The 24,697-nt window shown below is 44.7% G+C and overlaps 1 protein-coding gene across 1 annotated transcript in view; it reads right to left on the bottom strand.

Moving 5' to 3' along the window:
- Positions 1 to 24,697, bottom strand: part of TAOK1 (TAO kinase 1) — a 959,977-nt gene that overhangs the window by 611,983 nt on the left and 323,297 nt on the right. Inside the window, exon 5 of the mRNA XM_069226237.1 lies at positions 2,286 to 2,331. Within this exon, the coding sequence (XP_069082338.1) occupies positions 2,286 to 2,331 (46 nt within the window). The remainder of the gene's footprint in view (positions 1 to 2,285; positions 2,332 to 24,697) is intronic.

Genomic DNA, 24,697 nt, shown 5'->3' with positions numbered 1-24,697 from the left:
TTCCTTCAAGGAATTTCACTCCTCCCAGTGTTTCATCATGTCCAGCCAGAGACAGTTTTGTCAGTTCCTTCTTGGCTTTTTTGATACAGGAAAGCTTTTTGAACCTTCAAGATGTGTTATTATTCCATCTCTTTCAAAGATAGGAATGTTTTCCAAGAATTTCCAGGCAAGAAATGTTTTCCTTTTTACACATAATGCCTATACTGAACTGTGACATGCACTTCCTGTGGTAGGAGTGGTACTGCCTTAAGGGGCAAAGTATGTTTTTAGTCTCTGTTTGCTACACTGATTTCACTGTCCTGCCGTTCTTTTTCCTTCAAAAATACTTAATCAAAACTGTTCCTAGTCACTATTTGTGTCCGTTGCCTTTTTCTAATAAAATGTGTTTCTTTTTATGAAGAAAATAAACTAATATGGCCACTGCAGCCTTCTACTATGCTGCATTATTTAAAGAAAATAATGGATGTTCTACTGAAAAATATATTCACTGAAAAAATAAAAGTTAAAGGGACATTATAGTTAAGTGAAAATGTCAGTTAAAACAACGTTCTAAACTAACACAACCACTGAGATTCACCAGTTATAGTTATCTCAAGAAACTGCAACTCATGCCCCAAGTTAACCATAACTTGCGCCTTCGCCATGAACACTGTTCTTATTAATGATGTACTTTCAGAATTAATTAGGAATGCGATCAATGTAAGTATAAGCAGTACGTGTCCCCCGCAGACGTCCAACCCCATCATTTTGTTTTTTTAATTTGGCCCCAATGTGGGCTCCCCTTAGTGACTCCCCTCACCTCCCACCCCTTCAACATGGCCAGAGGGTCAGAGTATCCCTACCCTACTCTGTTGTATTTGATTTCATTTTATAATATTGTATATATAAAATGGTGGGGAATACTGTTTCCTTCAAGTGCTTGCTAGCCAATTACATTGCGCACCTGAGCTTGCAGATCTACTGCAATGGGTCTGTGGTGTGAAATGTACATACATTTTAAGCCTTCATTTTTCAAAAACTATCTAATGGATTCACATCAAATCAAAGAGGAAAAAAAGAACACTTTCTGGATCAAGATCTAGCTTTCTGTCAAATGTGGTGCAGTTGCTTCTAACCTATATTTTGCTGGGGGCTGCGGGTGGACCCCAGGGCCCCGGCTGCTTCACCGGCTCTCGTCAGCACCCATCTTGGGTAGTGGTGAGAGCTGACAAATATTTATTTTAAATATTGGGGAGGAAATATATTTACCCCCTACTTCCCTATCCCCCTCCCACCCCTCCATTCCTGAGCCAACACTGGCCTCTGGGATCCCATTGCCCAGGTCTGTATTCTTTATTAACGGGAGGAAACTGGCACCCCCACCCCTGCCCTGCCACTCCCACCACTTGAGTCAAAATTGGCCCTAGGGACCCTTATTCACCAAGGCAGTAGAGCTACTAAAACTCATTACCACAAGATAATTATATCAGTCGCAAGTCAAAAACATACTCACTTCCTGTTTGACAAGCAGGGTGAAAGTTATATGTGTTGTGGACTCGTCAAACTTCCTTTTTATCCTAGTGGCGGAAGTTCTGTTTACACCGCTGGTAATAATGAAATCTTCACATGCCTGAGCCACAGAGTATTTTATGTTTAATTTTGTTTGCTAATTCAATCAGCTTGTGTATAGTATCAAACAGTTTGAGACTATCCTCCAAACTTTAAGATGTGCTGGATTTCCCTGTGAGAGGCAAGACATGAAATAAAATGACTCCGTTTTGAGTCTTTCTATATTTTCCTGGTTTCTGCCTTCTGCAACTTTGGGTTAAATGCAAGTGGCTATTTCTCCAGAGGCTAGCCCTCTGTTGCGTTAAACAGTGCAGTGTTAAATGTTGCTTTGGGGATAGTCACTCCCTCCAATAAGTGAAAGACTCCTGAGGAAGGTCAGATAACATTTAGCTTTCCAACACTAAAACGCCTTTTGATTGGAGCCAGAAATTCACAGACTAGATGCTCCCCTTAAATTTTGAGTAGTTAAGGTATCTGGTTGTTTTATATCTCCTTTCCTGCATGGACATTCCTTCTAAAGGCTGCTTCATTTTCAGTTTCGTAAGGATCGCAGCACATTTACGCAACTACAGTAAGGTGCCAGAAATTTGTGTTTAAATTCAAGTGCAGCAGGAATGACTATTTCACCTCTTTGTTAATTAAAGACATTTTTAAGACCTTTTAAAACAGTTTTGACTACTTTTTGTCAAGTAACTTCCACATACCCTGCACATGAATTGACAACAAAGAAAACATACCTTCTAATAAGTCTGACGTTGATCCTAAGCAATATTCCATTACAAGCTGTGGATGAGAAAAGCAAAGCATTGGGATGCTGTATAGAACAAACTGAACATACAGTACAAACCAAGGGTCTTTTCAATATTACTTCAACCACCAGAGCTACAGTTTTTCCCCAAATATCAAAGCTCAAATGAGAATTTTACATCCCAACTGCATACAGTTAGAAAAATGGTGATGTACAGACACATGTCCAAGGGATAAGATTGGTAATTAGAAAAACTGTAAATTACTACAAAAACCCAAAGTTCTGAGTACAAAAGAAAAAGCTACTTACTTTTAAGTCTTCTTAGGCCATCACTGGTATTCTCTCTGAATTCGTGAAATAGAGTACATACCTCCACATAACACATTTAAAAAAAAAATTACACATTTCAATTTAAAAATGTTAAGAAACAATGCTTGTAGCGGGCAACGTTTTCATTCATAAAAAAAAAAAAAAAAAAAAAAAGCTGTTCAGGCAACCACAAACCGATTATGCTAGAGTACACTTTGACAGTACCACGCTTGTAAAAGTTTTAAAAAGAAATAAGGACTGGTGCTCATATTTATAGATCACAACAATAACAACAGAACAAGTTACCTGTTTCTTTATCCTGGGTACCTTATCTAACTGTAGCTTCAGAATATTCCCTAGAAGTCAGACTAGACCCAGACATTTCAGCAATTCTCCTGCATGCCACTAGATGAAAATATGTATCTAAGTGTGTAAACATATCAGTGGTCAAAGTGCATTAAAAAGAAAAGAAGTATGGGAACTGTGATGTGAGGCTGCTCGCAAATGGGGGGGTATGGGGTGAAGTCAAAGGTGTGGTTAAATGGGTGTGTGTTCTGTGTGTGTGTGTGTATATATAGTGTCACTTTTTAGGGTCGAGCCTGAGTTGCATGCGCTTGCGCTTCGCTAAGCGAGATGCTTTAGGAATTAAAAAGGGCTCGGAGCCCTGTCCACGTCACATCAGTGTCTTTCATTGGCTTGTGGGCTTGCCTGTTAGAATCTGCTTGATTTCATTAGTGGAAGGCATGCATACGTCATGCCTTTTCCGGTGGATAGCCCTCCTCGAGCGCATCGACAGAAAACATGCGAGGCTCGCTGTTTTCCGTCCGGCTCGTGGACTACTTTTTCTCTATTTTCCCAGCGCGATCTCGCTTGGCAGAAGTCGAGCGCTTTACATAATATAGACCCTGTTACACAGTTAATTGCACTTTTTCCGGTTACGTACATAAATGCACTTTTGCCGATAGGTTTCATTAGAGTGAAAAGTCAGGGTTAGGAGTTTACAACGCTATCAGCTCTAACACGAGCAAACGCGAGACCCATTGCATTGCAAATGCTTGTTTACCTTCATGTAACTACATATGAAATAATGCACAGCTTAAACAAAAAATAAAAATATGTTAAGTTTAATCAGTGGGAACTGCACCATCATACATTATAAAACGTCTATTAGTCCACTGCAGAGTTATGTGCCTGTGACCAGAAAGCCACATAATTAAAACGAAAATGCAGGTTTGTGCAGTAGTGACTTGTGCATGTTTAGAACTATGAAGCCCTTGCTGGTGACAAAAAAGTTAATATTTAAATCATTATTTTAAAAGTGCATTACACACTGTAGAAGATAGGCTGTTGTAACACGCAAAAAGGTTTAAGATAAAAATGGGGCTTCCAAAATATAGATTGTAGTAATACCCAGACTGTGCGTAGTACAACTATTCTTATGCAAGTTCTTTAAAAGCACACACTTCACAGAACAGCTGATGACTCCCTTATAATAACACTAAAAAATAACAAAGCTGTGTTATCAGGAAGCTTCAAAAGTGAATCCTCAATTAAAGTCAATGGCAGCTTCCAAAAACTCTATACATTTGCAGATTGACCAGTTGTGCACATTTCCATTTCTTTCAGGCAAGCAGGCACCTGGACATTAGGGTTTGTTTAGACGTCTGCCCCGCCCTTGGTTTCACAGCACAGGTGACTTCCTGCCTTACACATCAGCTGAAGCATTTTAACTCTCAAAATTAAGCACCGCGGGTCAGCTGTGCTTCCTCAAAAAGTGGAAGGAACTGTTTTTGTTAAATTTTTCAAAAGTATGGGAACGTCGCCATGCACCTCAGATCCCACCCACTTTGACCACTGATACACACACACATACATATATATATATATATATATATGGAAAATGTCACTTACCCAGTGTACATCTGTTCGTGGCATGTTCCGCTGCAGGTTCACATGCTGTGCACTGTTCCTGCCATCTAGTGTTAGGCTCGGAGTGTTACAAGTTGTTTTCCTTTGAAGAAGTCTTTTCGAGTCACGAGACCGAGTGACTCCTCCCTTTCGGCTCCATTACGCATGGGCATCGACTCCATCTTAGATTGTTTTTCCGAAGAGGGTGAGGTAGGAGTGGTAGAATGAGAATAGTAAAGATGTCCATGCAATGGAATAGATATGTATGTACCAGGGGTGTGGAATTTATTAAAATATCTACTTGTCCAGGGGACAGGTTGCTTCTCAAATCTACTTGTCCTGTAAAAAGATCTACTTGTCCCTCTGGTGCCATGTAGTGTGGCAACAAATTATGACAGCAATCTCATTATGTAAGAGCTCTGATAATAGCCTATCTGATTATGCCAGGGCTACTACCACAGTAGGGCTTGAATGCTTGCAGTTTCAATCCCTACTGTAGCAATTTCCTTATTTTGCCACCTTTCTGCAGATCTGCATACTGGGGCTGGAGGAAGCAAGTAAGCAATAGTTCCAGGGCTGGAATGCCTTTGAGTCTGCAAACCTACTAACCTGCATGTTTTAAAGATTTTCAACAGCTTCTCTCTAATATTTTCCCATAATAAGAAAGGTTGGAAATTTACTCCTGACAATGGCAGAATTAGAACTTCTTCCAGGGTTGGGAAGAAAGTGGCAGGAAAATGAACTTGCAAATGGTCAATAGATTTTCACATGAGCAAATCTACACATGCGTATTTACCCATGCTAAAATACAGTTCACAAATATTTTATTGGGGTACGATTTCCTGGTATACTTCTCTTGAAAGCCACTAATTCAAAGACATATACCATGGGTGCACTTTTGTGACTTTCTTTAAGAATTTGGGGCCACATGTAGGGGGGTTCAATTGCGAGTCGCAAATCCGAATGTAGGATGGTGTTCCTGACACCATCTGCGATTCGCAAAGGGGTCGCAAATGCCCACCTCATGAATAATCATGAGGTGGGTTGCAATTTGCGGCCCCCTTGAAAATGGCGGCCCTCACAGGGATGGTGGTCTGCTGGAGACAGCAGACCACCATGTCTGTGACTGCTTTTCAATAAAGCAGTTTTTTTTAAATGTTTACAGTGGCATTCACAACAGGGAAGGGGCCCCATGGGGACCCATTCACTTTTGCGAATGGGTTAGCACCCATTTGAAATGGGTGCAAACTGCGATTGGTTTGCGCCCGCGGTCACAAAACAATCCTACATTGCACTGCAAGTCGCAATTAGGAATGGAACACCCTTTCCTAATTGCGAGTCGCAAACCCGTTTTGCGATTCGGCAACCAGGTTACCGAATTGCAAAACTGGGTTTGTGCATCGCGATGTGCTTTTTGCATGTCGCAAACAGCAAATTCGCTGTTTGCGACATGCAAAAAGCTACCTACATGTGGGTCTTGGCCCCTAATTAGGTCTGGTGTTAACAAAGACATTTTGTTTTTATTAAACTTCTATTTCTCTCTCTATCGGCTGGCTTTACTGTGAGTGATCGCATTCTGCTCTTCCACAACGAGAATATTGGCACACAAAGTAGTTTTGTTCAGTGTCAGGAACTACAGCGGCAATCAGTGACGTAACGAAACTGGAGTGTGCCCCTTTGCAAAGAACATGGAGGAGCCCCCTCTTCAGACTCACTCAGGGCAGGTGCTGTGCTGAAGGGGTCCCCTGGAGGGCGGCTGCGGGGCCTTTGTTATGCCACTGGTGGCAACGTGTGCTTTTACAGTTCAAAAAAATTTGGGGGGGGGGGGGGGGGTTGCCAGTGTTTGTTACAATGTTGAGGGCCTGGTAGCTCCCACAACAATAAAGTGTTACAAAAGCCATGTCAAAACAAGACATAAAAATATGTCGGATCAGTTGACTTTTTTCAGTGTTTGTTTATTTTCATGCTTCCCATAATCGTGTTGAAAATGGTTACACTGATTTTCCATTAGAAATATTTTTGGGAAATACTAGCATGCATCAACACATTTTACTAAATGACACTTCAAAGAAATAGCACCTAAAATTTCATGGTAGCGAAACTTTTTCCCTACTTGCATTTTTTCTGAACATTTCATTTTAAAAGCAAAGACTCTTCTCTCTTGCTTACAAGCTTCTGCAAACATTTGCATCTAATCAGAGAGCATTCTGGGAGCATTATACTTAGCCTCATAGCCTAAACTTTTCAAACATGTGTGTACACGTTTTTGTTTTTTTTTGTACTGGAACCAACGTCAATAGTGAAATGTGACCTTAAAACATTTATTTACAGCACTCACCCTAATAATGAAGGCTTTCAAATAATGAACCATACATACAAGTTCGAACAGCATTATCTTTTGGAAACACATTACCTCAACTGCAAAGAGTTCCACTCTCTGTAAACTGGCAGCCAAAGGGTTTGTGCTGCAGAGGGTTGGGCCTACTTGTCCCAAGGACAAAGTAAACATGAACACTTGTTGCCCTTGACCCCAAACAAGATGTCCACGGGCAGGCGATAGGAAATTCCACATCCCTGATGTACATAGTTTGTGCTAAAGTAGTGTTTATTTACATATATACAATTTCTAATTGCAACTTAAACAGCTACCGGGGGCGCATGTGAATCTTTAGCAGAACATGCCACGAACAGATGTAGCAGATGTATACTGGGTAAGTGACATTTTCCGTTCTATGGCATGTGTAGCTGCAGATACACATGCTGTGCATAGACTACAAAGCAGTTATCCTCCCAAAAGCAGTGGTCAGCCTGTAGGAGTTGAAGTTGTTTGAAATAATGTTCTTAATACAGCCTGTCCTACTGTGGCTTGGTGTGTTGCTAACACATCTACACAGTAGTGTTTGGTAAAAGCATGAAGTGTGGACCAAGTGGCTGCCTTACAAATTTCTGTCATTGGTAGGTTACCTAGAAAGGCCATTGTTGCCCCTTTCTTTCTAGTGGAGTGTGCCTTTGGTGTAATGAGTAGCTCTCTTTTAGCTTTTAGGTAACAGGTTTGTATGCATTTAACTATGCATCTAGCTATGCCCTGTTTGGATACAGGGTTACCAGCATGGGGTTTCTGGAATGCGACTATATGGGGTTTCTGTCTATACAGTACATTAGTCCTCTTTTTATGTCTAATGTATGCAGTGCTCTTTCTGCTACTGAGTCTGGCTGTGGGAAGAAGACTGGGAGTTCCACTGTTTGGTTTAAATGAAACGGTGAAATGACTTTTGGTAGAAATTTTGGATTTGTGCGGAAAACAATTTTATGTTTGTGCACTTGTATAAAGGGTTCCTCGATAGTGAAAGCTTGTATTTCATTAACTGTTCATAGTGAAGTGATTGCTACTAGAAATGCAACTTTCCAAGTTAAGAATTGGATTTAAGAATGCATGGGTTCAAAAGGTGGACCCATGAGTCGTGTAAGTACAATATTAAGATTCCACAAGGGTACTGGTGGGGTTCTTGGAGGTATGATCCTCTTTAGTCCTTCCATGAAGGCTTTAATAACAGGTACTCTAAATAGTGATTTTGTGTGTTTAATTTGCAAGTATGCCGAGATTGCAGTGAGGTGTATTTTGATGGAAGAAAAAGCAAGATTTGCTTTTTGTAGGTGCAGTAAATAGCCTATGATGTCTTGTATGGACGCATCTAACGGTGTGATGTGTTTTGCTTGGCAGTAGAAAACAAATCTTTTCCATTTATTAGCATAGCAATGCCTGGTGGTAGGTTTTCTTGCCTGTTTAATGACTTCCATACACTCTTTTGGAAGATTTAGATAGCCAAACTCTAAGATTTCAGGAGCCAGATTGCTAGATTGAGCATTACTGAATTGGGGTGTCTGATCTGTTGTTTGTGTTGCGTTAACAGGTCTGTTCTGTTTGGAAGTTTGATCTGAGGTACTACTGATAGGTCCAACAGTGTGGTGTACCACGGTTGGCGTGCCCACGTTGTTGCTATAAGTATTAGCTTGAGTTTGTTTTGACTCAGTTTGTTGACTAGAAAAGGAATGAGTGGGAGAGGGGGAAAAGCGTAAGCAAATATCCATAGAGCATTGCCCTTGGACTGAGGGTGTGGGTACCTAGACGTGAAGTTTTGGCATTTTGCGTTTTGTGGTGAACAGACCTATGTCTGGTGTTCCCCACTGGCGAAAGTATCTTTGTAGTATCTGGGGATGTATTTCCCACTCATGAGTTTGCTGGTGATCTCGACTAAGATTGTCCGCTAATTGATTGTGAATGCCTAGGATATATTGCGCTATTAGTTGAATATTGTTGTGAATTGCCCAATGCCAAATTTATTGTGCTAGGAGGCATAGTTGTGATGAGTGTGTTCCCCTTTGTTTGTTTTAGTATTACATTGTTGTCATATTGTCTGTTTTGACAAGAATGTGTTTGTGAGCTAGAAGAGGTTGAAAAGCTTTTAGTGCTAGAAAGACTGCTAGCAGCTCTAAGTGATTTATGTGTAGTTTCTGCTGGTTGTCCCACTGTCCTTGTATATTGTGATTGTGGAGGTGTGCTCCCCACCCAATCATTGATGCATCTGTTGTGAGAATGGCGTGAGGCACAGGGTCTTGAAAAGGCCGCCCTTTGTTTAAATTTACGGGGTTCCACCACTGAAGCGAATAGTGTGTTTGGCGGTCTATCAACACTAGATCATGGAGTTGACCCTGTGCCTACGTCCATTGTTTTGCAAGGCACTGTTGTAAGAGCCGCATGTGTAACCATGCGTTTGGGACCATTGCGATGCATGATGCCATCATGAATAGGAGTTTCATTACAAATCTGACTGTGTAGTGCTGATTTGGTTGCATTTTTGGTACCATGGTGTGGAATGATGTACCCTTTGTGGGCTTGGACTTGCAATCGCTTTTTGAGTGTTGAGTGTTGCTCCCAAGTATTGTTGAATTTGGGATGGTTGCAAGTGTGATTTTTGGTAATTTATAAAGAACCCTAGAGTGTGTGTGTGTAGGGTATCTACTACGTAACGTGTGATTTTGGCACTGCTGTTGAGTGTTGGCCTTTATTAGCCAATCGTCGAGATATGGGAATACATGCATGTGCTGTCTCCTTATGTATGCTGCTACTACTGCAAGGCATTTTGTAAATACTCTGGGGGCTGTTATCCCAAAGGGTAATACCTTGAATTGGTAATGTTTTCCTTGTATAACAAATCTGAGGTATTTTCTGTGAGATGGATGGATGGGTATATGAAACTACGCATCCTTTAAATCCAATGTTGACATGTATTCTCCGTGTTTTAGTAATGGGACTACATCTTGTAGTGTCACCATGTGAAAGTGTTCTGATTTGATGAATAGCTTGAGAGTCCTGAGATCTAAAATTGGTCTTAGTGTTTTGTCCTGTTTGGGAATAAGGAAATATAGGGAATAAACCCCTGTTCCTTTTTGTTGATGAGGTACTAGTTCTATGGCCTGTTTTGTTAATAGTGCCTGCACCTCAGTAACATTGTTAGATGTTGCAACAACAGTTTGTGCGCTCTTGGGGGAATATCTGGAGGAAAATGTGTGAATTCTATGCAGTAACCATGTTGGATAATTGATAGAACCCATGTGTCCGTTGTTATGTTTGACCAACGGTTGTTGAAAATTCCCAGACTTCCTCCCACAGGGGATGTGTGTTGGGGGAGGGTGATGGGCAAGTCACTGCTTGGTACTAGTGGCCTGCTTTGTAATTTTCCCCTGGACCTTGGGAATTGTTCCCTGAAGGACCCGCAAAACCCCCCTCTCTGATATTGTGATTGGTAGGAGGGTTTTGTTTGAGAGGTGGTTGTTTCTGATGACTGTGGTCTAAAACCTCCCCTATACTGTGGTTTTCTGAATGTCCCTCTGTATTGGGGCGAGTAGAGCGCTCCCATTGCTTTGGCCGTATCAGTGTCCTTTTTCAATTTTTCGATGGCTGTGTCCACTTGTGTGCCAAATAGCTGTTGCTGATAGAATGGCATGTTGAGGACAGCCTGTTGAATCTCCGGTTTGAAACCTGAGGATCTCAGCCAAGCATGGCGTCTAATTGTCACTGCAGTGTTTACTGTTCTTGCGGCAGTGTCAGCGGAATCTAATGCAGATCGTATCTGATGGTTAGATATTGCTTGTCCCTCCTCTACCACTTGCTGAGCTCTTTTCTGGTATTCCTTGGGGAGATGTTGGATGATATCCCTCATCTCGTCCCAATGAGCTCGGTCATATCGTGCGAGGAGGGCTTGAGAGTTTGCTATGCGCCACTGGTTGGCAGCTTGTGACGCAACCCTCTTTCCTGCAGCGTCAAACTTCTTACTCTCCTTATCTGGAGGTGGTGCATCTCCAGATGACTGCGAGTCGGCTCTCTTTCTCGCAGCTCCAACCACTACCGAGTCTGGGGGCAGCCGCTGTGTGATGAACACTGGGTCTGACAGTGGTGGCTTGTATTTCTTTTACACTCATGGTGTAATGGCTCATCCTTTCACGGGCTCCTGAAAAATGTGTTGGGCATGTTTAAGCATGCCTGGGAGCATAGGCAGACTTTGGTAGGAAGCATGCGTCAAGGACAAGGTATTAAAGAGAGAGTCGTCCTCCAATGGCTCTGTGTGCATGCTCACATTGTGGAATGCAGCAGCCCTAGCCAATACTTGAGTGTATGAGGTGCTATCTTCGGGTGGAGAGGGTTTCGAAGGATAGCACTCCGAGCTATTGTCCGACACAGAGGTCCCAGGGGCCCGTATCCTGCTGCGACTGCACAGAGTGTGTGGGTGACTGTGCACTGGGCGTGGCAAGAGGTGAAACTGTTCTTTGAGGAGAATGAAGTGGAGAATGTTCTGGGGAAAACTGGCGTGATGGAGATTTTTCTCTGGGCACTTAGCCTTTGGCTGTTCAGTGTCTGAACGTCCTTGGAAAGCCAGTTTCCTTTTGAATTTGAGAGGAGGTGCTGTTTGGATCTTCCCAGTATCCTTTTGGATCTGTATCCTTGCCTGTGTTTCATTAAACTCCTCCATTTGGTGAAGATCCTCCTCAAATCTGTGTTTCTCTTTCATTTTGTAAGGAAATGCCTCCTTGGCATGGTTACCCCCTGACTTTTTGCCTTTGCTGATGCCAAGTTATGATTTGAAAGTGTGCTGAGGCCTGCTAACCAGGCCCCAGCACCAGTGTTCTTTCCCTAACCTGTACCTTTGTTTCCACAATTGGCACACCCTGGCATCCAGGTAAGTACCTTGTAACTGGTACCCCTGGTGCCAAGGGCCATGATGCCAGGGAAGGTCTCTAAGGGCTGCAGAATGTCTTATGCCACCCTGGGGACCCCTCACTCAGCACAGACACACTGCTTGCCAGCTTGTGTGTGCTAGTGGGGATAAAATGACTACGTCGACATGGCACTCCCCTCAGGGTGCCATGCCAACCTCACATTGCCTATAGGTATAAATAAGTCACCCCTCTAGCAGGCCTTACAGCCCTAAGGCAGGGTGCACTACACCATAGGTGAGGGCATAAGTGCATGAGCACTATGCCCCTACAGTGTCTAAGCAAAACCTTAGACATTGTAAGTGCAGGGTAGCCATAAGAGTATATGGTCTGGGAGTCTGTCATACACGAACTCCACAGCACCATAATGGCTACACTGAAAACTGGGAAGTTTGGTATCAAACTTCTCAGCACAATAAATGCACACCGATGCCAGTGTACATTTTATTGTAAAATACACCCCAGAGGGCATCTTAGAGATGCCCCCTGAAACCTTAACCGACTACCAGTGTGGGCAGACTAGTTTTAGCAGCCTGCCACACACCAGACATGTTGCTGGCCACATGGGGAGAGTGCCTTCGTCACTCTGTGGCTAGTAACAAAGCCTGTACTGTGTGGAGGTGCTTCTCACCTCCCCCTGCAGCCACTGCAACACCTGGCGGTGAGGCTCAAAGGCTCACCCCCTTTGTTACAGCACCCCAGGGCACTCCAGCTAGTGGAGTTGCCCGCACCCTCCGGCCACGGCCCCACTTTTGGCGGCAAGGCCGGAGGTGATAATGAGAAAAACAAGCAGGAGTCACTGGCCAGTCAGGACAGCCCCTAAGGTGTCCTGAGCTGAGGTGACTGACTTAGAAATCCTCCAGCTTGCAGATGGAGGATTCCCCCAATAGGATTAGGGATGTGCCCCCCTCCCCTCAGGGAGGAGGCACAAAGAGGGTGTAGCCACCCTCAGGGCTAGTAGCCATTGGCTACTAAACCCCCAGACGTAAACACACCCCTAAATCAAGTATTTAGGGGCCCCCAGAACACAGCAAGATAGATTCCTGCAACCTAAGACGAAGAAGGACTGCTGAGCTGAAAAACCTGCAGAGAAGACGGAGACACCAACTGCTTTGGCCCCAGCTCTACCGGCCTGTCTCCCCACTTCTAAAGAACTGCTCCAGCGACGCGTTCCACAGGGTCCAGCAACCTCTGAAGCCTCAGAAGACTACCCTGCATCTAAAAGGACTAAGAACTCCTGAGGACAGCGGCTCTGCTCCACAAAGACTGCAACTTTGCAACAAAGAAGCAACTTTGAAAGAACATACGTTTCCCGCCGGAAGCGTGAGACTTTGCACTCTGCGCCCGACGCCCCCGGCTCGACTTTTGGAGAACAAACACTACAGGGAGGACTCCCCGGCGACTGCGAGACCGTGAGTAGCCAGAGTTGACCCCCTTGAGCCCCCACAGCGACGCCTGCAGAGGGAATCCCGAGGCTCCCCCTGACCGCGACTGCCTGCTTCAAAGACCCGACGCCTGGTAAAGACACTGCACCCGCAGCCCCCAGGACCTGAAGGATCCGACCTCCAGTGCAGGAGCGACCCCCAAGTGGCCCTCTCCCTTGCCCAGGTGGTGGCTACCCCGAGGAGCCCCACCCCCTTGCCTGCATCGCTGAAGAGACCCCGTGGTCTCCCATTGAACTCCATTGCAAACCCAACGCCTGTTTGCACACTGCACTCGGCCGCCCCCGTGCCGCTGAGGGTGTACTTTTTGTGCGGACTAGTGTCGTCTCCCCCCCCCGCCCCCCCTCCCCCGGTGCCCTACAAAACCCCCCTGGTCTGCCCTCCGAAGACGCAGGTACTTACTTACCTGCTGGCAGACTGGAACCGGGGCACCCCCTTCTCCATTGAAGCCTATGCGTTTTGGGCACCACTTTGACCTCTGCACCTGACCGGCCCTGAGCTGCTGGTGTGGTAACTTTGGGGTTGCTCTGAACCCCCAACTGTTGGCTACCTTGGACCCAACTTTGAACCCTGTAGGTGGTTTACTTACCTGCAAAACTAACAAACACTTACCTCCCCCAGGAACTGTTGAAAATTGCAGTGTCCAATTTTAAAATAGCTTATTGCCATTTGTGTGAAAACTGTACATGCTATTTTGCTAATTCAAAGCTCCTAAAGTTCCTAAGTGAAATACCTTTCATTTAAAGTATTGTTTGTAAATCTTGAACCTGTGGTTCTTAAAATAAACTAAGAAAATATATTTTTCTATACAAAAACCTATTGGCCTGGAATTGTCTGAGTGTGTGCTCCTCATTTATTACCTGTGTGTGTACAACAAATGCTCAACACTACCCTCTGATAAGCCTACTGCTCGACCACACTACCACAAAAGAGAGCATTAGAATTATCTCTTTTTGCCACTATCTTACCTCTAAGGGGAACCCTTGGACTCTGTGCATGCTATTTCTTACTTTGAAATACTGCATAGAGAGACAACTTCCTACACATTTGTTTTGAGAGTCCATGTTCCTCAGTGTACGAGGCTTTTTTTGGCTCCAAAGCCGTTTTTTTCGGTACCGAAATGCCCATGCTGACAATAGGCCTCGGCTCCGAAAGACTCTATCGAGGCTTCGACGAGTCGATGTCGAGTTTTTTCGGTCACGGGTTCTCAGCTCGAGTCCGAAGACTTCGGCACGGGTTTGGCCTTTTTCAGTGCCAAAGGTGTTGCTTGGTCACCACTTGATTTCTTATGGGTCGAGCCATGGCCTTCCGGCAGTGGCGTCCCCAAGGCCTTTATTTTCGTTTTGGACTGACTCTGGACTTGGGGCAGGCGTACTAACGTTCTGGCCTGCTGTGGGTGGTCGGCCTGCATCGGAGTCGTCCGAATCGGAACCTTGGATGGAAATAGCCATCTCCTCTTCCTCGAAGTTGAGGTGCTCGGAACTCTTCAATGCCATTTGCAGTCGCCTCGCCCTTCGATCCCTCAAGGTCTTCTTCGATCGGAAGGACCTGCAGGCCTCGCAAGTATCCTCTCGGTGGTCAGGTGACAAACACAGATTACAGACCCGGTGTTGGTCTGTGTAGGGATACTTGGCGTGGCACTGTGGGCAGAAACGGAACGGGGTCCGGTCCATTAGGCTAGGACGTTTTCTGCGGTCGGGCCGACCAGGCCCTGGCTGGGCGCGGAAGCCCCGAAAGGCAACTGCAAGGAAATGCCTCCTTGGCATGGTTACCCCCTGACTTTTTGCCTTTGCTAATGCCAAGTTATGATTTGAAAGTGTGCTGAGGCCTGCTAACCAGGCCCCAGCACCAGTGTTCTTTCCCTAACCTGTACTTTTGTTTCCACAATTGGCACACCCTGGCATTCAGGTAAGTCCCTTGTAACTGGTACCCCTGGTACCAAGGGACCTGATGCCAGGGAAGGTCTCTATGGGCTGCAGCATATCTTATGCCACCCTGGGGACCCCTCACTCAGCACAGACACACTACTTGCCAGCTTGTGTGTGCTGGTGGGGAGAAAATGACTAAGTCGACATGGCACTCCCCTCAGGGTGCAATGCCAACCTTACACTGCCTGTGGCATAGGTAAGTCACCCCTCTAACAGGCCTTACAGCCCTAAGGCAGGGTGCACTATACCATAGGTGAGGGCATAGGTGCATGAGCACTATGCCCCTACAGTGTCTAAGCAAAACCTTAGACATTGTAAGTGCAGGGTAGCCATAAGAGTATATGGTCTGGGAGTCTGTCCTACACGAACTCCACAGCACCATAATGGCTACACTGAAAACTGGGAAGTTTTGGTATCAAACTTCTCAGCACAATAAATGCACACTGATGCCAGTGTACATTTTATTGTAAAATACACCCCAGAGGGCAGCTTAGAGATGCCCCCTGAAACCATACCTGACTTCCAGTGTGGGTTGACTAGATCTAGCAGCCTGCCACACACCAGACATATTGCTGGCCACATGGGGAGAGTGCCTTTGTCACTCTGTGGCTAGTAACAAAGCCTGTGCTGGGTGGAGGTGCTTCTCACCTCCCCCTGCAGGCACTTTAACACCTGGCGGTGACCCTCAAAGGCTCACCCCCTTTGTTACAGCACCCCAGGGCACTCCAGCTAGTGGAGTTGCCCGCCCCCTCCGGCCACGGCCCCACTTTTGGCGGCAAGGCCGGAGGAGATAATGAGAAAAACAAGGAGTCACTGGCCAGTCAGGACAGCCCCTAAGGTGTCCTGAGCTGAGGTGACTGACTTTTAGAAATCCTCTATCTTGCAGATGGAGGATTCCCCAATAGGATTAGGGATGTGCCCCCAACCCCTCAGGGAGGAGGCACAAAGAGGGTGTAGCCACCCTCAGGGCTAGTAGCCATTGGCTATTAACCCCCCAGACCTAAACACACCCCTAAATCGAGTATTTAGGGCCCCCCAGAACCTAGGTAACTAGATTCCTGCAACCTAAGACGAAGAAGGACTGCTGACCTGAAAGCCCTGCAGAGAAGACGGAGACACCAACTGCTTTGGCCCCAGCTCTACCGGCCTGTCTCCCCACTTCAAGAAAAACTGCAACAGCGACGCGTTCCACAGGGTCCAGCACCCTCTGAAGCCTCAGAGGACTACCCTGCATCTAAAAGGACCAAGAACTCCAGAGGACAGCGGCTCTGCTCCAAAGAAGAAACATCTTTGCAACAAAGAAGCAACTTTTAAAGAACACGCGTTTCCCGCCAGACGCGTGAGACTTTGCACTCTGCACCCAACGCCCCCGGCTCGACTTGTGGAGAACCAACACTACAGGGAGGACTCCCCGGCGACTGCGAGCCCATGAGTAGCCAGAGTTAACCCCCCTGACCCCCCACAGAGATGCCTGCAGAGGGAATCCAGAGGCTCCCCCTGACCGCGACTGCCTGCTTCTAAGAACCCGACGCCTGGTAAGGACACTGCACCGGCAGCCCCCAGGACCTGAAGGATCCGACCTCCAGTGCAGGAGCGACCCCCAGGTGGCCCTCTCCCATGCCCAGGTGGTGGCTACCCCGAGGAGCCCCCCCCCTTGCCTGCCTGCTTCGTTGAAGAGACCCCTGGGTCTCCCACTGAACTACATTGCAAACCCGACGCCTGTTTGCACTCTGCACCCGGCCGCCCCCGTGCCGCTGAGGGTGTACTTTTTGTGCTGACTTGTGTCCCTCCCGGTGCCCTACAAAACCCTCCTGGTCTGCCCTCCGAAGACGCGGGTACTTACCTGCTGGCAGACTTGAACCGGGGCAACCCCTTCTCCATTGAAGCCTATGTGTTTTGGGCACCATTTTGACCTCTGCACCTGACCGGCCCTGAGCTGCTGGTGTGGTAACTTTGGGGTTGCCCTGAACCCCCAACGGTGGGCTACCTTGGACCCAACTTTGAACCCTGTAGGTGGTTTACTTACCTGCAAAACTAACAAACACTTACCTCCACCAGGAACTGTTGAAATTCGCACTGTCTAGTTTTAAAATAGCTTATTGCCATTTTTGCCAAAACAGTACATGCTATTTTGCTGATTCAAAGTTCCTATGATACCTAAGTGAAGTACCTTTCATTTGAAGTACTGATTGCGAATCTTGAACCTGTGGTTCTTAAAATAAAATAAGAACATATATTTTTCTATATAAAAACCTATTGGCCTGGAATTGTCTGAGTGTGTGTTCCTCATTTATTGCCTGTGTGTGTACAACAAATGCTTAACACTACCCTCTGATAAGCCTACTGCTCACCCACACTACCACAAAATAGAACATTAGAATTTTCTCTTTTTGCCACTATCTTACCTCTAAGGGGAACCCTTGGACTCTGCATGCTATTTCTTACTTTGAAATAGTACATACAGAGCCAACTTCCTACAGTAATGCTTTGTGAATGTATATGCTGTGGACCATGTGGTTGCTTTGCATATATCTGCCATTGGTATATTTCCTAATAATGCCATGGAGGAAACTTTTTTCCTAGTAGAATGTGCTTTTGTGAGTTATTAATAGCTGCCTTTTTGCTTTAAGTTAGCATTTTACAATCCACCTAGCTAATTCTTGTTTTGAAATGGTATTACCTTTATGAGGTTGTTGAAAAGCAAGAAAAAGTTGTTTCTTTCTCCTAAAGTCCCTTGTTCTGTCTACATATTACATTAGAGCTCTTTTAAGAACAAGAATGTCAAGAGCTCTTTCAGCAGTAGAGTCAGGCTGTGGAAAGAAGACTGGCAATTCCACTGACTGATTAATGTGAAAAGGTGAAACCACTCCTAGGCAAAAAAATTGGATTTGTCTTAAGTACTACTTTGTGTTTGTGTACTTGGAATAAAGGTTCTTTTAGAGTAAGTGCCTGAATTTAACTTACTCTTCTCAAGGAAGTAACTGCTACCAAGAAAACAACCTTACATGTTAGAAACTGAATAGCGCAAGAGTGCATGGGTTTGAATGGGGGATCCATAAGTCTTGTAAGTACAATATTAAGATTTCAATGCTGGAGCTGGTGGAGTTCTGGGTGGAATAATGAGTTTAAGTCCTTCCATAAATACTTTTATGACAGGAACTCTAAACAGAGAGGTATGTTGTATGTTTTGTAGGTAGGCTGATATGGCCGTTAGATGAATCTTAATAGAGGAAAAGGCAAGATTGGCTTTTTGTAAATAAGGCAAATAACACACAATATCTTGTACTGATGCTTTAAGAGGATTTATACTTTTAAGGTTGACAGTAGTATACAAATCATTTCCATTTATTTGCATAGCACTGACTGGCTGTTGGTTTACGTGCTTGTTTTAGGCCATGTATACATTCTAATGGAAGCTCTAGGTATCCAAAACCTATGACTTCAGGAGCCAAATCGCTAAGTTGAGAACACTGAATTGGAATCCCTGATTTGACATCTGTTCTAAGTTAACAGGTCTGGTCTGTTTTGCAGCTTGTAATGTGTTCCTACTGACAGATCCAGGAGTGTCATGTACCAGTGTTAGCGTGCCTAGGTGGGGGCTATGAGTATCATGGTGAGGGACGTGTGACGCATTTTGTTGACCAGAAACGGAATTAACGGGAGGGGGGGAAAGTGTAAGCAAATATCTCTGACCAGTTGATATATAGAGCATTGCCCTTGGACTGAGGGTTTGGGTTTCTGGATGCGAAGTTTTGGCATTTTCCGATTTCGCTTGTTGCAGAAAGGTCTATGTTTGGTGTTCCCCACATTTGAAAGTAATATTGAACTACCTGTGGGTGAGTCTCCCACTCGTGTATTTGTTGTTGCGTCCTGCTTAGAAGGTCCGCTAGCTGGTTGTGTATTCCTGAGATATATTCCGCTAGCAGGTGAATATGATTGTGAATTGCCCATTTCTATATTGTTTGAGCTAGAAGGGACAATTGGGATGAGTGTGTCCCAGTAGGAAAATGCCACTGTTGGCATGGTTACCCCCTAACGTTTTGCCTTTTGTTGATGCCAGCTTTGATTGAAAGTGTGCTGGGTCCCTGCTAGACAGGCCCCAGCACCAGCATTCTTTACCTAAAACTGTACCTTTGTCTCCACAATTGGCACAGCCCTGGCACACAGATGGGTCCCTTGTAAAAGGTACCCCTGGTACCAAGGGCCCTGATGCCAGGAAAGGTCTCTAAGGGCTGTAGCATGTATTATGCCACCCTGGGGACCCCTCACTCAGCACATGCACACTGCCTCACAGCTTGTGTGTGCTGGTGGAGAGAAAAAGACAGTCAACAAAGCACTCCCCTCAGAATGCCATGCCCTCAACCAACTGCCTGTGGCATAGGTAAGTCATCCCTGGAGACAGCAGACCACCATGTCTGTGACTGCTTTTCAATAAAGCAGTTTTTTTTAAATGTTTACAGTGGCATTCACAACAGGGAAGGGGCCCCATGGGGACCCATTCACTTTTGCGAATGGGTTAGCACCCATTTGAAATGGGTGCAAACTGCGATTGGTTTGCGCCCGCGGTCACAAAACAATCCTACATTGCACTGCGAGTCGCAATTAGGAATGGAACACCCTTTCCTAATTGCGAGTCGCAAACCCGTTTTGCGATTCGGCAACCAGGTTACCGAATTGCAAAACTGGGTTTGTGCATCGCGATGTGCTTTTTGCATGTCGCAAACAGCGAATTCGCTGTTTGCGACATGCAAAAAGCTACCTACATGTGGGTCTTGGCCCCTAATTAGGTCTGGTGTTAACAAAGACATTTTGTTTTTATTAAACTTCTATTTCTCTCTCTATCGGCTGGCTTTACTGTGAGTGATCGCATTCTGCTCTTCCACAACGAGAATATTGGCACACAAAGTAGTTTTGTTCAGTGTCAGGAACTACAGCGGCAATCAGTGACGTAACGAAACTGGAGTGTGCCCCTTTGCAAAGAACATGGAGGAGCCCCCTCTTCAGACTCACTCAGGGCAGGTGCTGTGCTGAAGGGGTCCCCTGGAGGGCGGCTGCGGGGCCTTTGTTATGCCACTGGTGGCAACGTGTGCTTTTACAGTTCAAAAAAATTTGGGGGGGGGGGTTGCCAGTGTTTGTTACAATGTTGAGGGCCTGGTAGCTCCCACAACAATAAAGTGTTACAAAAGCCATGTCAAAACAAGACATAAAAATATGTCGGATCAGTTGACTTTTTTCAGTGTTTGTTTATTTTCATGCTTCCCATAATCGTGTTGAAAATGGTTACACTGATTTTCCATTAGAAATATTTTTGGGAAATACTAGCATGCATCAACACATTTTACTAAATGACACTTCAAAGAAATAGCACCTAAAATTTCATGGTAGCGAAACTTTTTCCCTACTAGCATTTTTTCTGAACATTTCATTTTAAAAGCAAAGACTCTTCTCTCTTGCTTACAAGCTTCTGCAAACATTTGCATCTAATCAGAGAGCATTCTGGGAGCATTATACTTAGCCTCATAGCCTAAACTTTTCAAACATGTGTGTACACGTTTTTGTTTTTTTTTGTACTGGAACCAACGTCAATAGTGAAATGTGACCTTAAAACATTTATTTACAGCACTCACCCTAATAATGAAGGCTTTCAAATAATGAACCATACATACAAGTTCGAACAGCATTATCTTTTGGAAACACATTACCTCAACTGCAAAGAGTTCCACTCTCCGTAAACTGGCAGCCAAAGGGTTTGTGCTGCAGAGGGTTGGGCCTACTTGTCCCAAGGACAAAGTAAACATGAACACTTGTTGCCCTTGACCCCAAACAAGATGTCCACGGGCGGGCGATAGGAAATTCCACATCCCTGATGTACATAGTTTGTGCTAAAGTAGTGTTTATTTACATATATACAATTTCTAATTGCAACTTAAACAGCTACCGGGGGCGCATGTGAATCTGCAGCAGAACATGCCACGAACAGATGTAGCAGATGTATACTGGGTAAGTGACATTTTCCGTTCTATGGCATGTGTAGCTGCAGATACACATGCTGTGCATAGACTACAAAGCAGTTATCCTCCCAAAAGCAGTGGTCAGCCTGTAGGAGTTGAAGTTGTTTGAAATAATGTTCTTAATACAGCCTGTCCTACTGTGGCTTGGTGTGTTGCTAACACATCTACACAGTAGTGTTTGGTAAAAGCATGAAGTGTGGACCAAGTGGCTGCCTTACAAATTTCTGTCATTGGTAGGTTACCTAGAAAGGCCATTGTTGCCCCTTTCTTTCTAGTGGAGTGTGCCTTTGGTGTAATGAGTAGCTCTCTTTTAGCTTTTAGGTAACAGGTTTGTATGCATTTAACTATGCATCTGGCTATGCCCTGTTTGGATACAGGGTTACCAGCATGGGGTTTCTGGAATGCGACTATATGGGGTTTCTGTCTATACAGTACATTAGTCCTCTTTTTATGTCTAATGTATGCAGTGCTCTTTCTGCTACTGAGTCTGGCTGTGGGAAGAAGACTGGGAGTTCCACTGTTTGGTTTAAATGAAACGGTGAAATGACTTTTGGTAGAAATTTTGGATTTGTGCGGAAAACAATTTTATGTTTGTGCACTTGTATAAAGGGTTCCTCGATAGTGAAAGCTTGTATTTCATTAACTGTTCATAGTGAAGTGATTGCTACTAGAAATGCAACTTTCCAAGTTAAGAATTGGATTTAAGAATGCATAGGTTCAAAAGGTGGACCCATGAGTCGTGTAAGTACAATATTAAGATTCCACAAGGGTACTGGTGGGGTTCTTGGAGGTATGATCCTCTTTAGTCCTTCCATGAAGGCTTTAATAACAGGTACTCTAAATAGTGATTTTGTGTGTTTAATTTGCAAGTATGCCGAGATTGCAGTGAGGTGTATTTTGATGGAAGAAAAAGCAAGATTTGCTTTTTGTAGGTGCAGTAAATAGCCTATGATGTCTTGTATGGACGCATCTAACGGTGTGATGTGTTTTGCTTGGCAGTAGAAAACAAATCTTTTCCATTTATTAGCATAGCAATGCCTGGTGGTAGGTTTTCTTGCCTGTTTAATGACTTCCATACACTCTTTTGGAAGATTTAGATAGCCAAACTCTAAGATTTCAGGAGCCAGATTGCTAGATTGAGCATTACTGAATTGGGGTGTCTGATCTGTTGTTTGTGTTGCGTTAACAGGTCTGTTCTGTTTGGAAGTTTGATCTGAGGTACTACTGATAGGTCCAACAGTGTGGTGTACCACGGTTGGCGTGCCCACGTTGTTGCTATAAGTATTAGCTTGAGTTTGTTTTGACTCAGTTTGTTGACTAGAAAAGGAATGAGTGGGAGAGGGGGAAAAGCGTAAGCAAATATCCATAGAGCATTGCCCTTGGACTGAGGGTGTGGGTACCTAGACGTGAAGTTTTGGCATTTTGCGTTTTGTGGTGAACAGACCTATGTCTGGTGTTCCCCACTGGCGAAAGTATCTTTGTAGTATCTGGGGATGTATTTCCCACTCATGAGTTTGCTGGTGATCTCGACTAAGATTGTCCGCTAATTGATTGTGAATGCCTAGGATATATTGCGCTATTAGTTGAATATTGTTGTGAATTGCCCAATGCCAAATTTATTGTGCTAGGAGGCATAGTTGTGATGAGTGTGTTCCCCTTTGTTTGTTTTAGTATTACATTGTTGTCATATTGTCTGTTTTGACAAGAATGTGTTTGTGAGCTAGAAGAGGTTGAAAAGCTTTTAGTGCTAGAAAGACTGCTAGCAGCTCTAAGTGATTTATGTGTAGTTTCTGCTGGTTGTCCCACTGTCCTTGTATATTGTGATTGTGGAGGTGTGCTCCCCACCCAATCATTGATGCATCTGTTGTGAGAATGGCGTGAGGCACAGGGTCTTGAAAAGGCCGCCCTTTGTTTAAATTTACGGGGTTCCACCACTGAAGCGAATAGTGTGTTTGGCGGTCTATCAACACTAGATCATGGAGTTGACCCTGTGCCTACGTCCATTGTTTTGCAAGGCACTGTTGTAAGAGCCGCATGTGTAACCATGCGTTTGGGACCATTGCGATGCATGATGCCATCATGCCTAGGAGTTTCATTAAAAATCTGACTGTGTAGTGCTGATTTGGTTGCATTTTTGGTACCATGGTGTGGAATAATGTACCCTTTGTGGGCTTGGACTTGCAATCGCTTTTTGAGTGTTGAGTGTTGCTCCCAAGTATTGTTGAATTTGGGATGGTTGCAAGTGTGATTTTTGGTAATTTATAAAGAACCCTAGAGTGTGTGTGTGTAGGGTATCTACTACGTAACATGTGTGATTTTGGCACTGCTGTTGAGTGTTGGCCTTTATTAGCCAATCGTCGAGATATGGGAATACATGCATGTGCTGTCTCCTTATGTATGCTGCTACTACTGCAAGGCATTTTGTAAATACTCTGGGGGCTGTTATCCCAAAGGGTAATACCTTGAATTGGTAATGTTTTCCTTGTATAACAAATCTGAGGTATTTTCTGTGAGATGGATGGATGGGTATATGAAACTACGCATCCTTTAAATCCAGTGTTGACATGTATTCTCCGTGTTTTAGTAATGGGACTACATCTTGTAGTGTCACCATGTGAAAGTGTTCTGATTTGATGAATAGCTTGAGAGTCCTGAGATCTAAAATTGGTCTTAGTGTTTTGTCCTGTTTGGGAATAAGGAAATATAGGGAATAAACCCCTGTTCCTTTTTGTTGATGAGGTACTAGTTCTATGGCCTGTTTTGTTAATAGTGCCTGCACCTCAGTAACATTGTTAGATGTTGCAACAACAGTTTGTGCGCTCTTGGGGGAATATCTGGAGGAAAATGTGTGAATTCTATGCAGTAACCATGTTGGATAATTGATAGAACCCATGTGTCCGTTGTTATGTTTGACCAACGGTTGTTGAAAATTCCCAGACTTCCTCCCACAGGGGATGTGTGTTGGGGGAGGGTGATGGGCAAGTCACTGCTTGGTACTAGTGGCCTGCTTTGTAATTTTCCCCTGGACCTTGGGAATTGTTCCCTGAAGGACCCGCAAAACCCCCCTCTCTGATATTGTGATTGGTAGGAGGGTTTTGTTTGAGAGGTGGTTGTTTCTGATGACTGTGGTCTAAAACCTCCCCTATACTGTGGTTTTCTGAATGTCCCTCTGTATTGGGGCGAGTAGAGCGCTCCCATTGCTTTGGCCGTATCAGTGTCCTTTTTCAATTTTTCGATGGCTGTGTCCACTTGTGTGCCAAATAGCTGTTGCTGATAGAATGGCATGTTGAGGACAGCCTGTTGAATCTCCGGTTTGAAACCTGAGGATCTCAGCCAAGCATGGCGTCTAATTGTCACTGCAGTGTTTACTGTTCTTGCGGCAGTGTCAGCGGAATCTAATGCAGATCGTATCTGATGGTTAGATATTGCTTGTCCCTCCTCTACCACTTGCTGAGCTCTTTTCTGGTATTCCTTGGGGAGATGTTGGATGATATCCCTCATCTCGTCCCAATGAGCTCGGTCATATCGTGC

The sequence above is a fragment of the Pleurodeles waltl genome, chromosome 3_1 (genome assembly GCF_031143425.1).
Source record: "Pleurodeles waltl isolate 20211129_DDA chromosome 3_1, aPleWal1.hap1.20221129, whole genome shotgun sequence".
Classification (NCBI taxonomy): Eukaryota; Metazoa; Chordata; class Amphibia; order Caudata; family Salamandridae; genus Pleurodeles; species Pleurodeles waltl.
The sequence above is the reverse complement of the archived record's forward strand: the minus strand, read 5'-3'. Positions and strand labels throughout refer to the sequence as shown.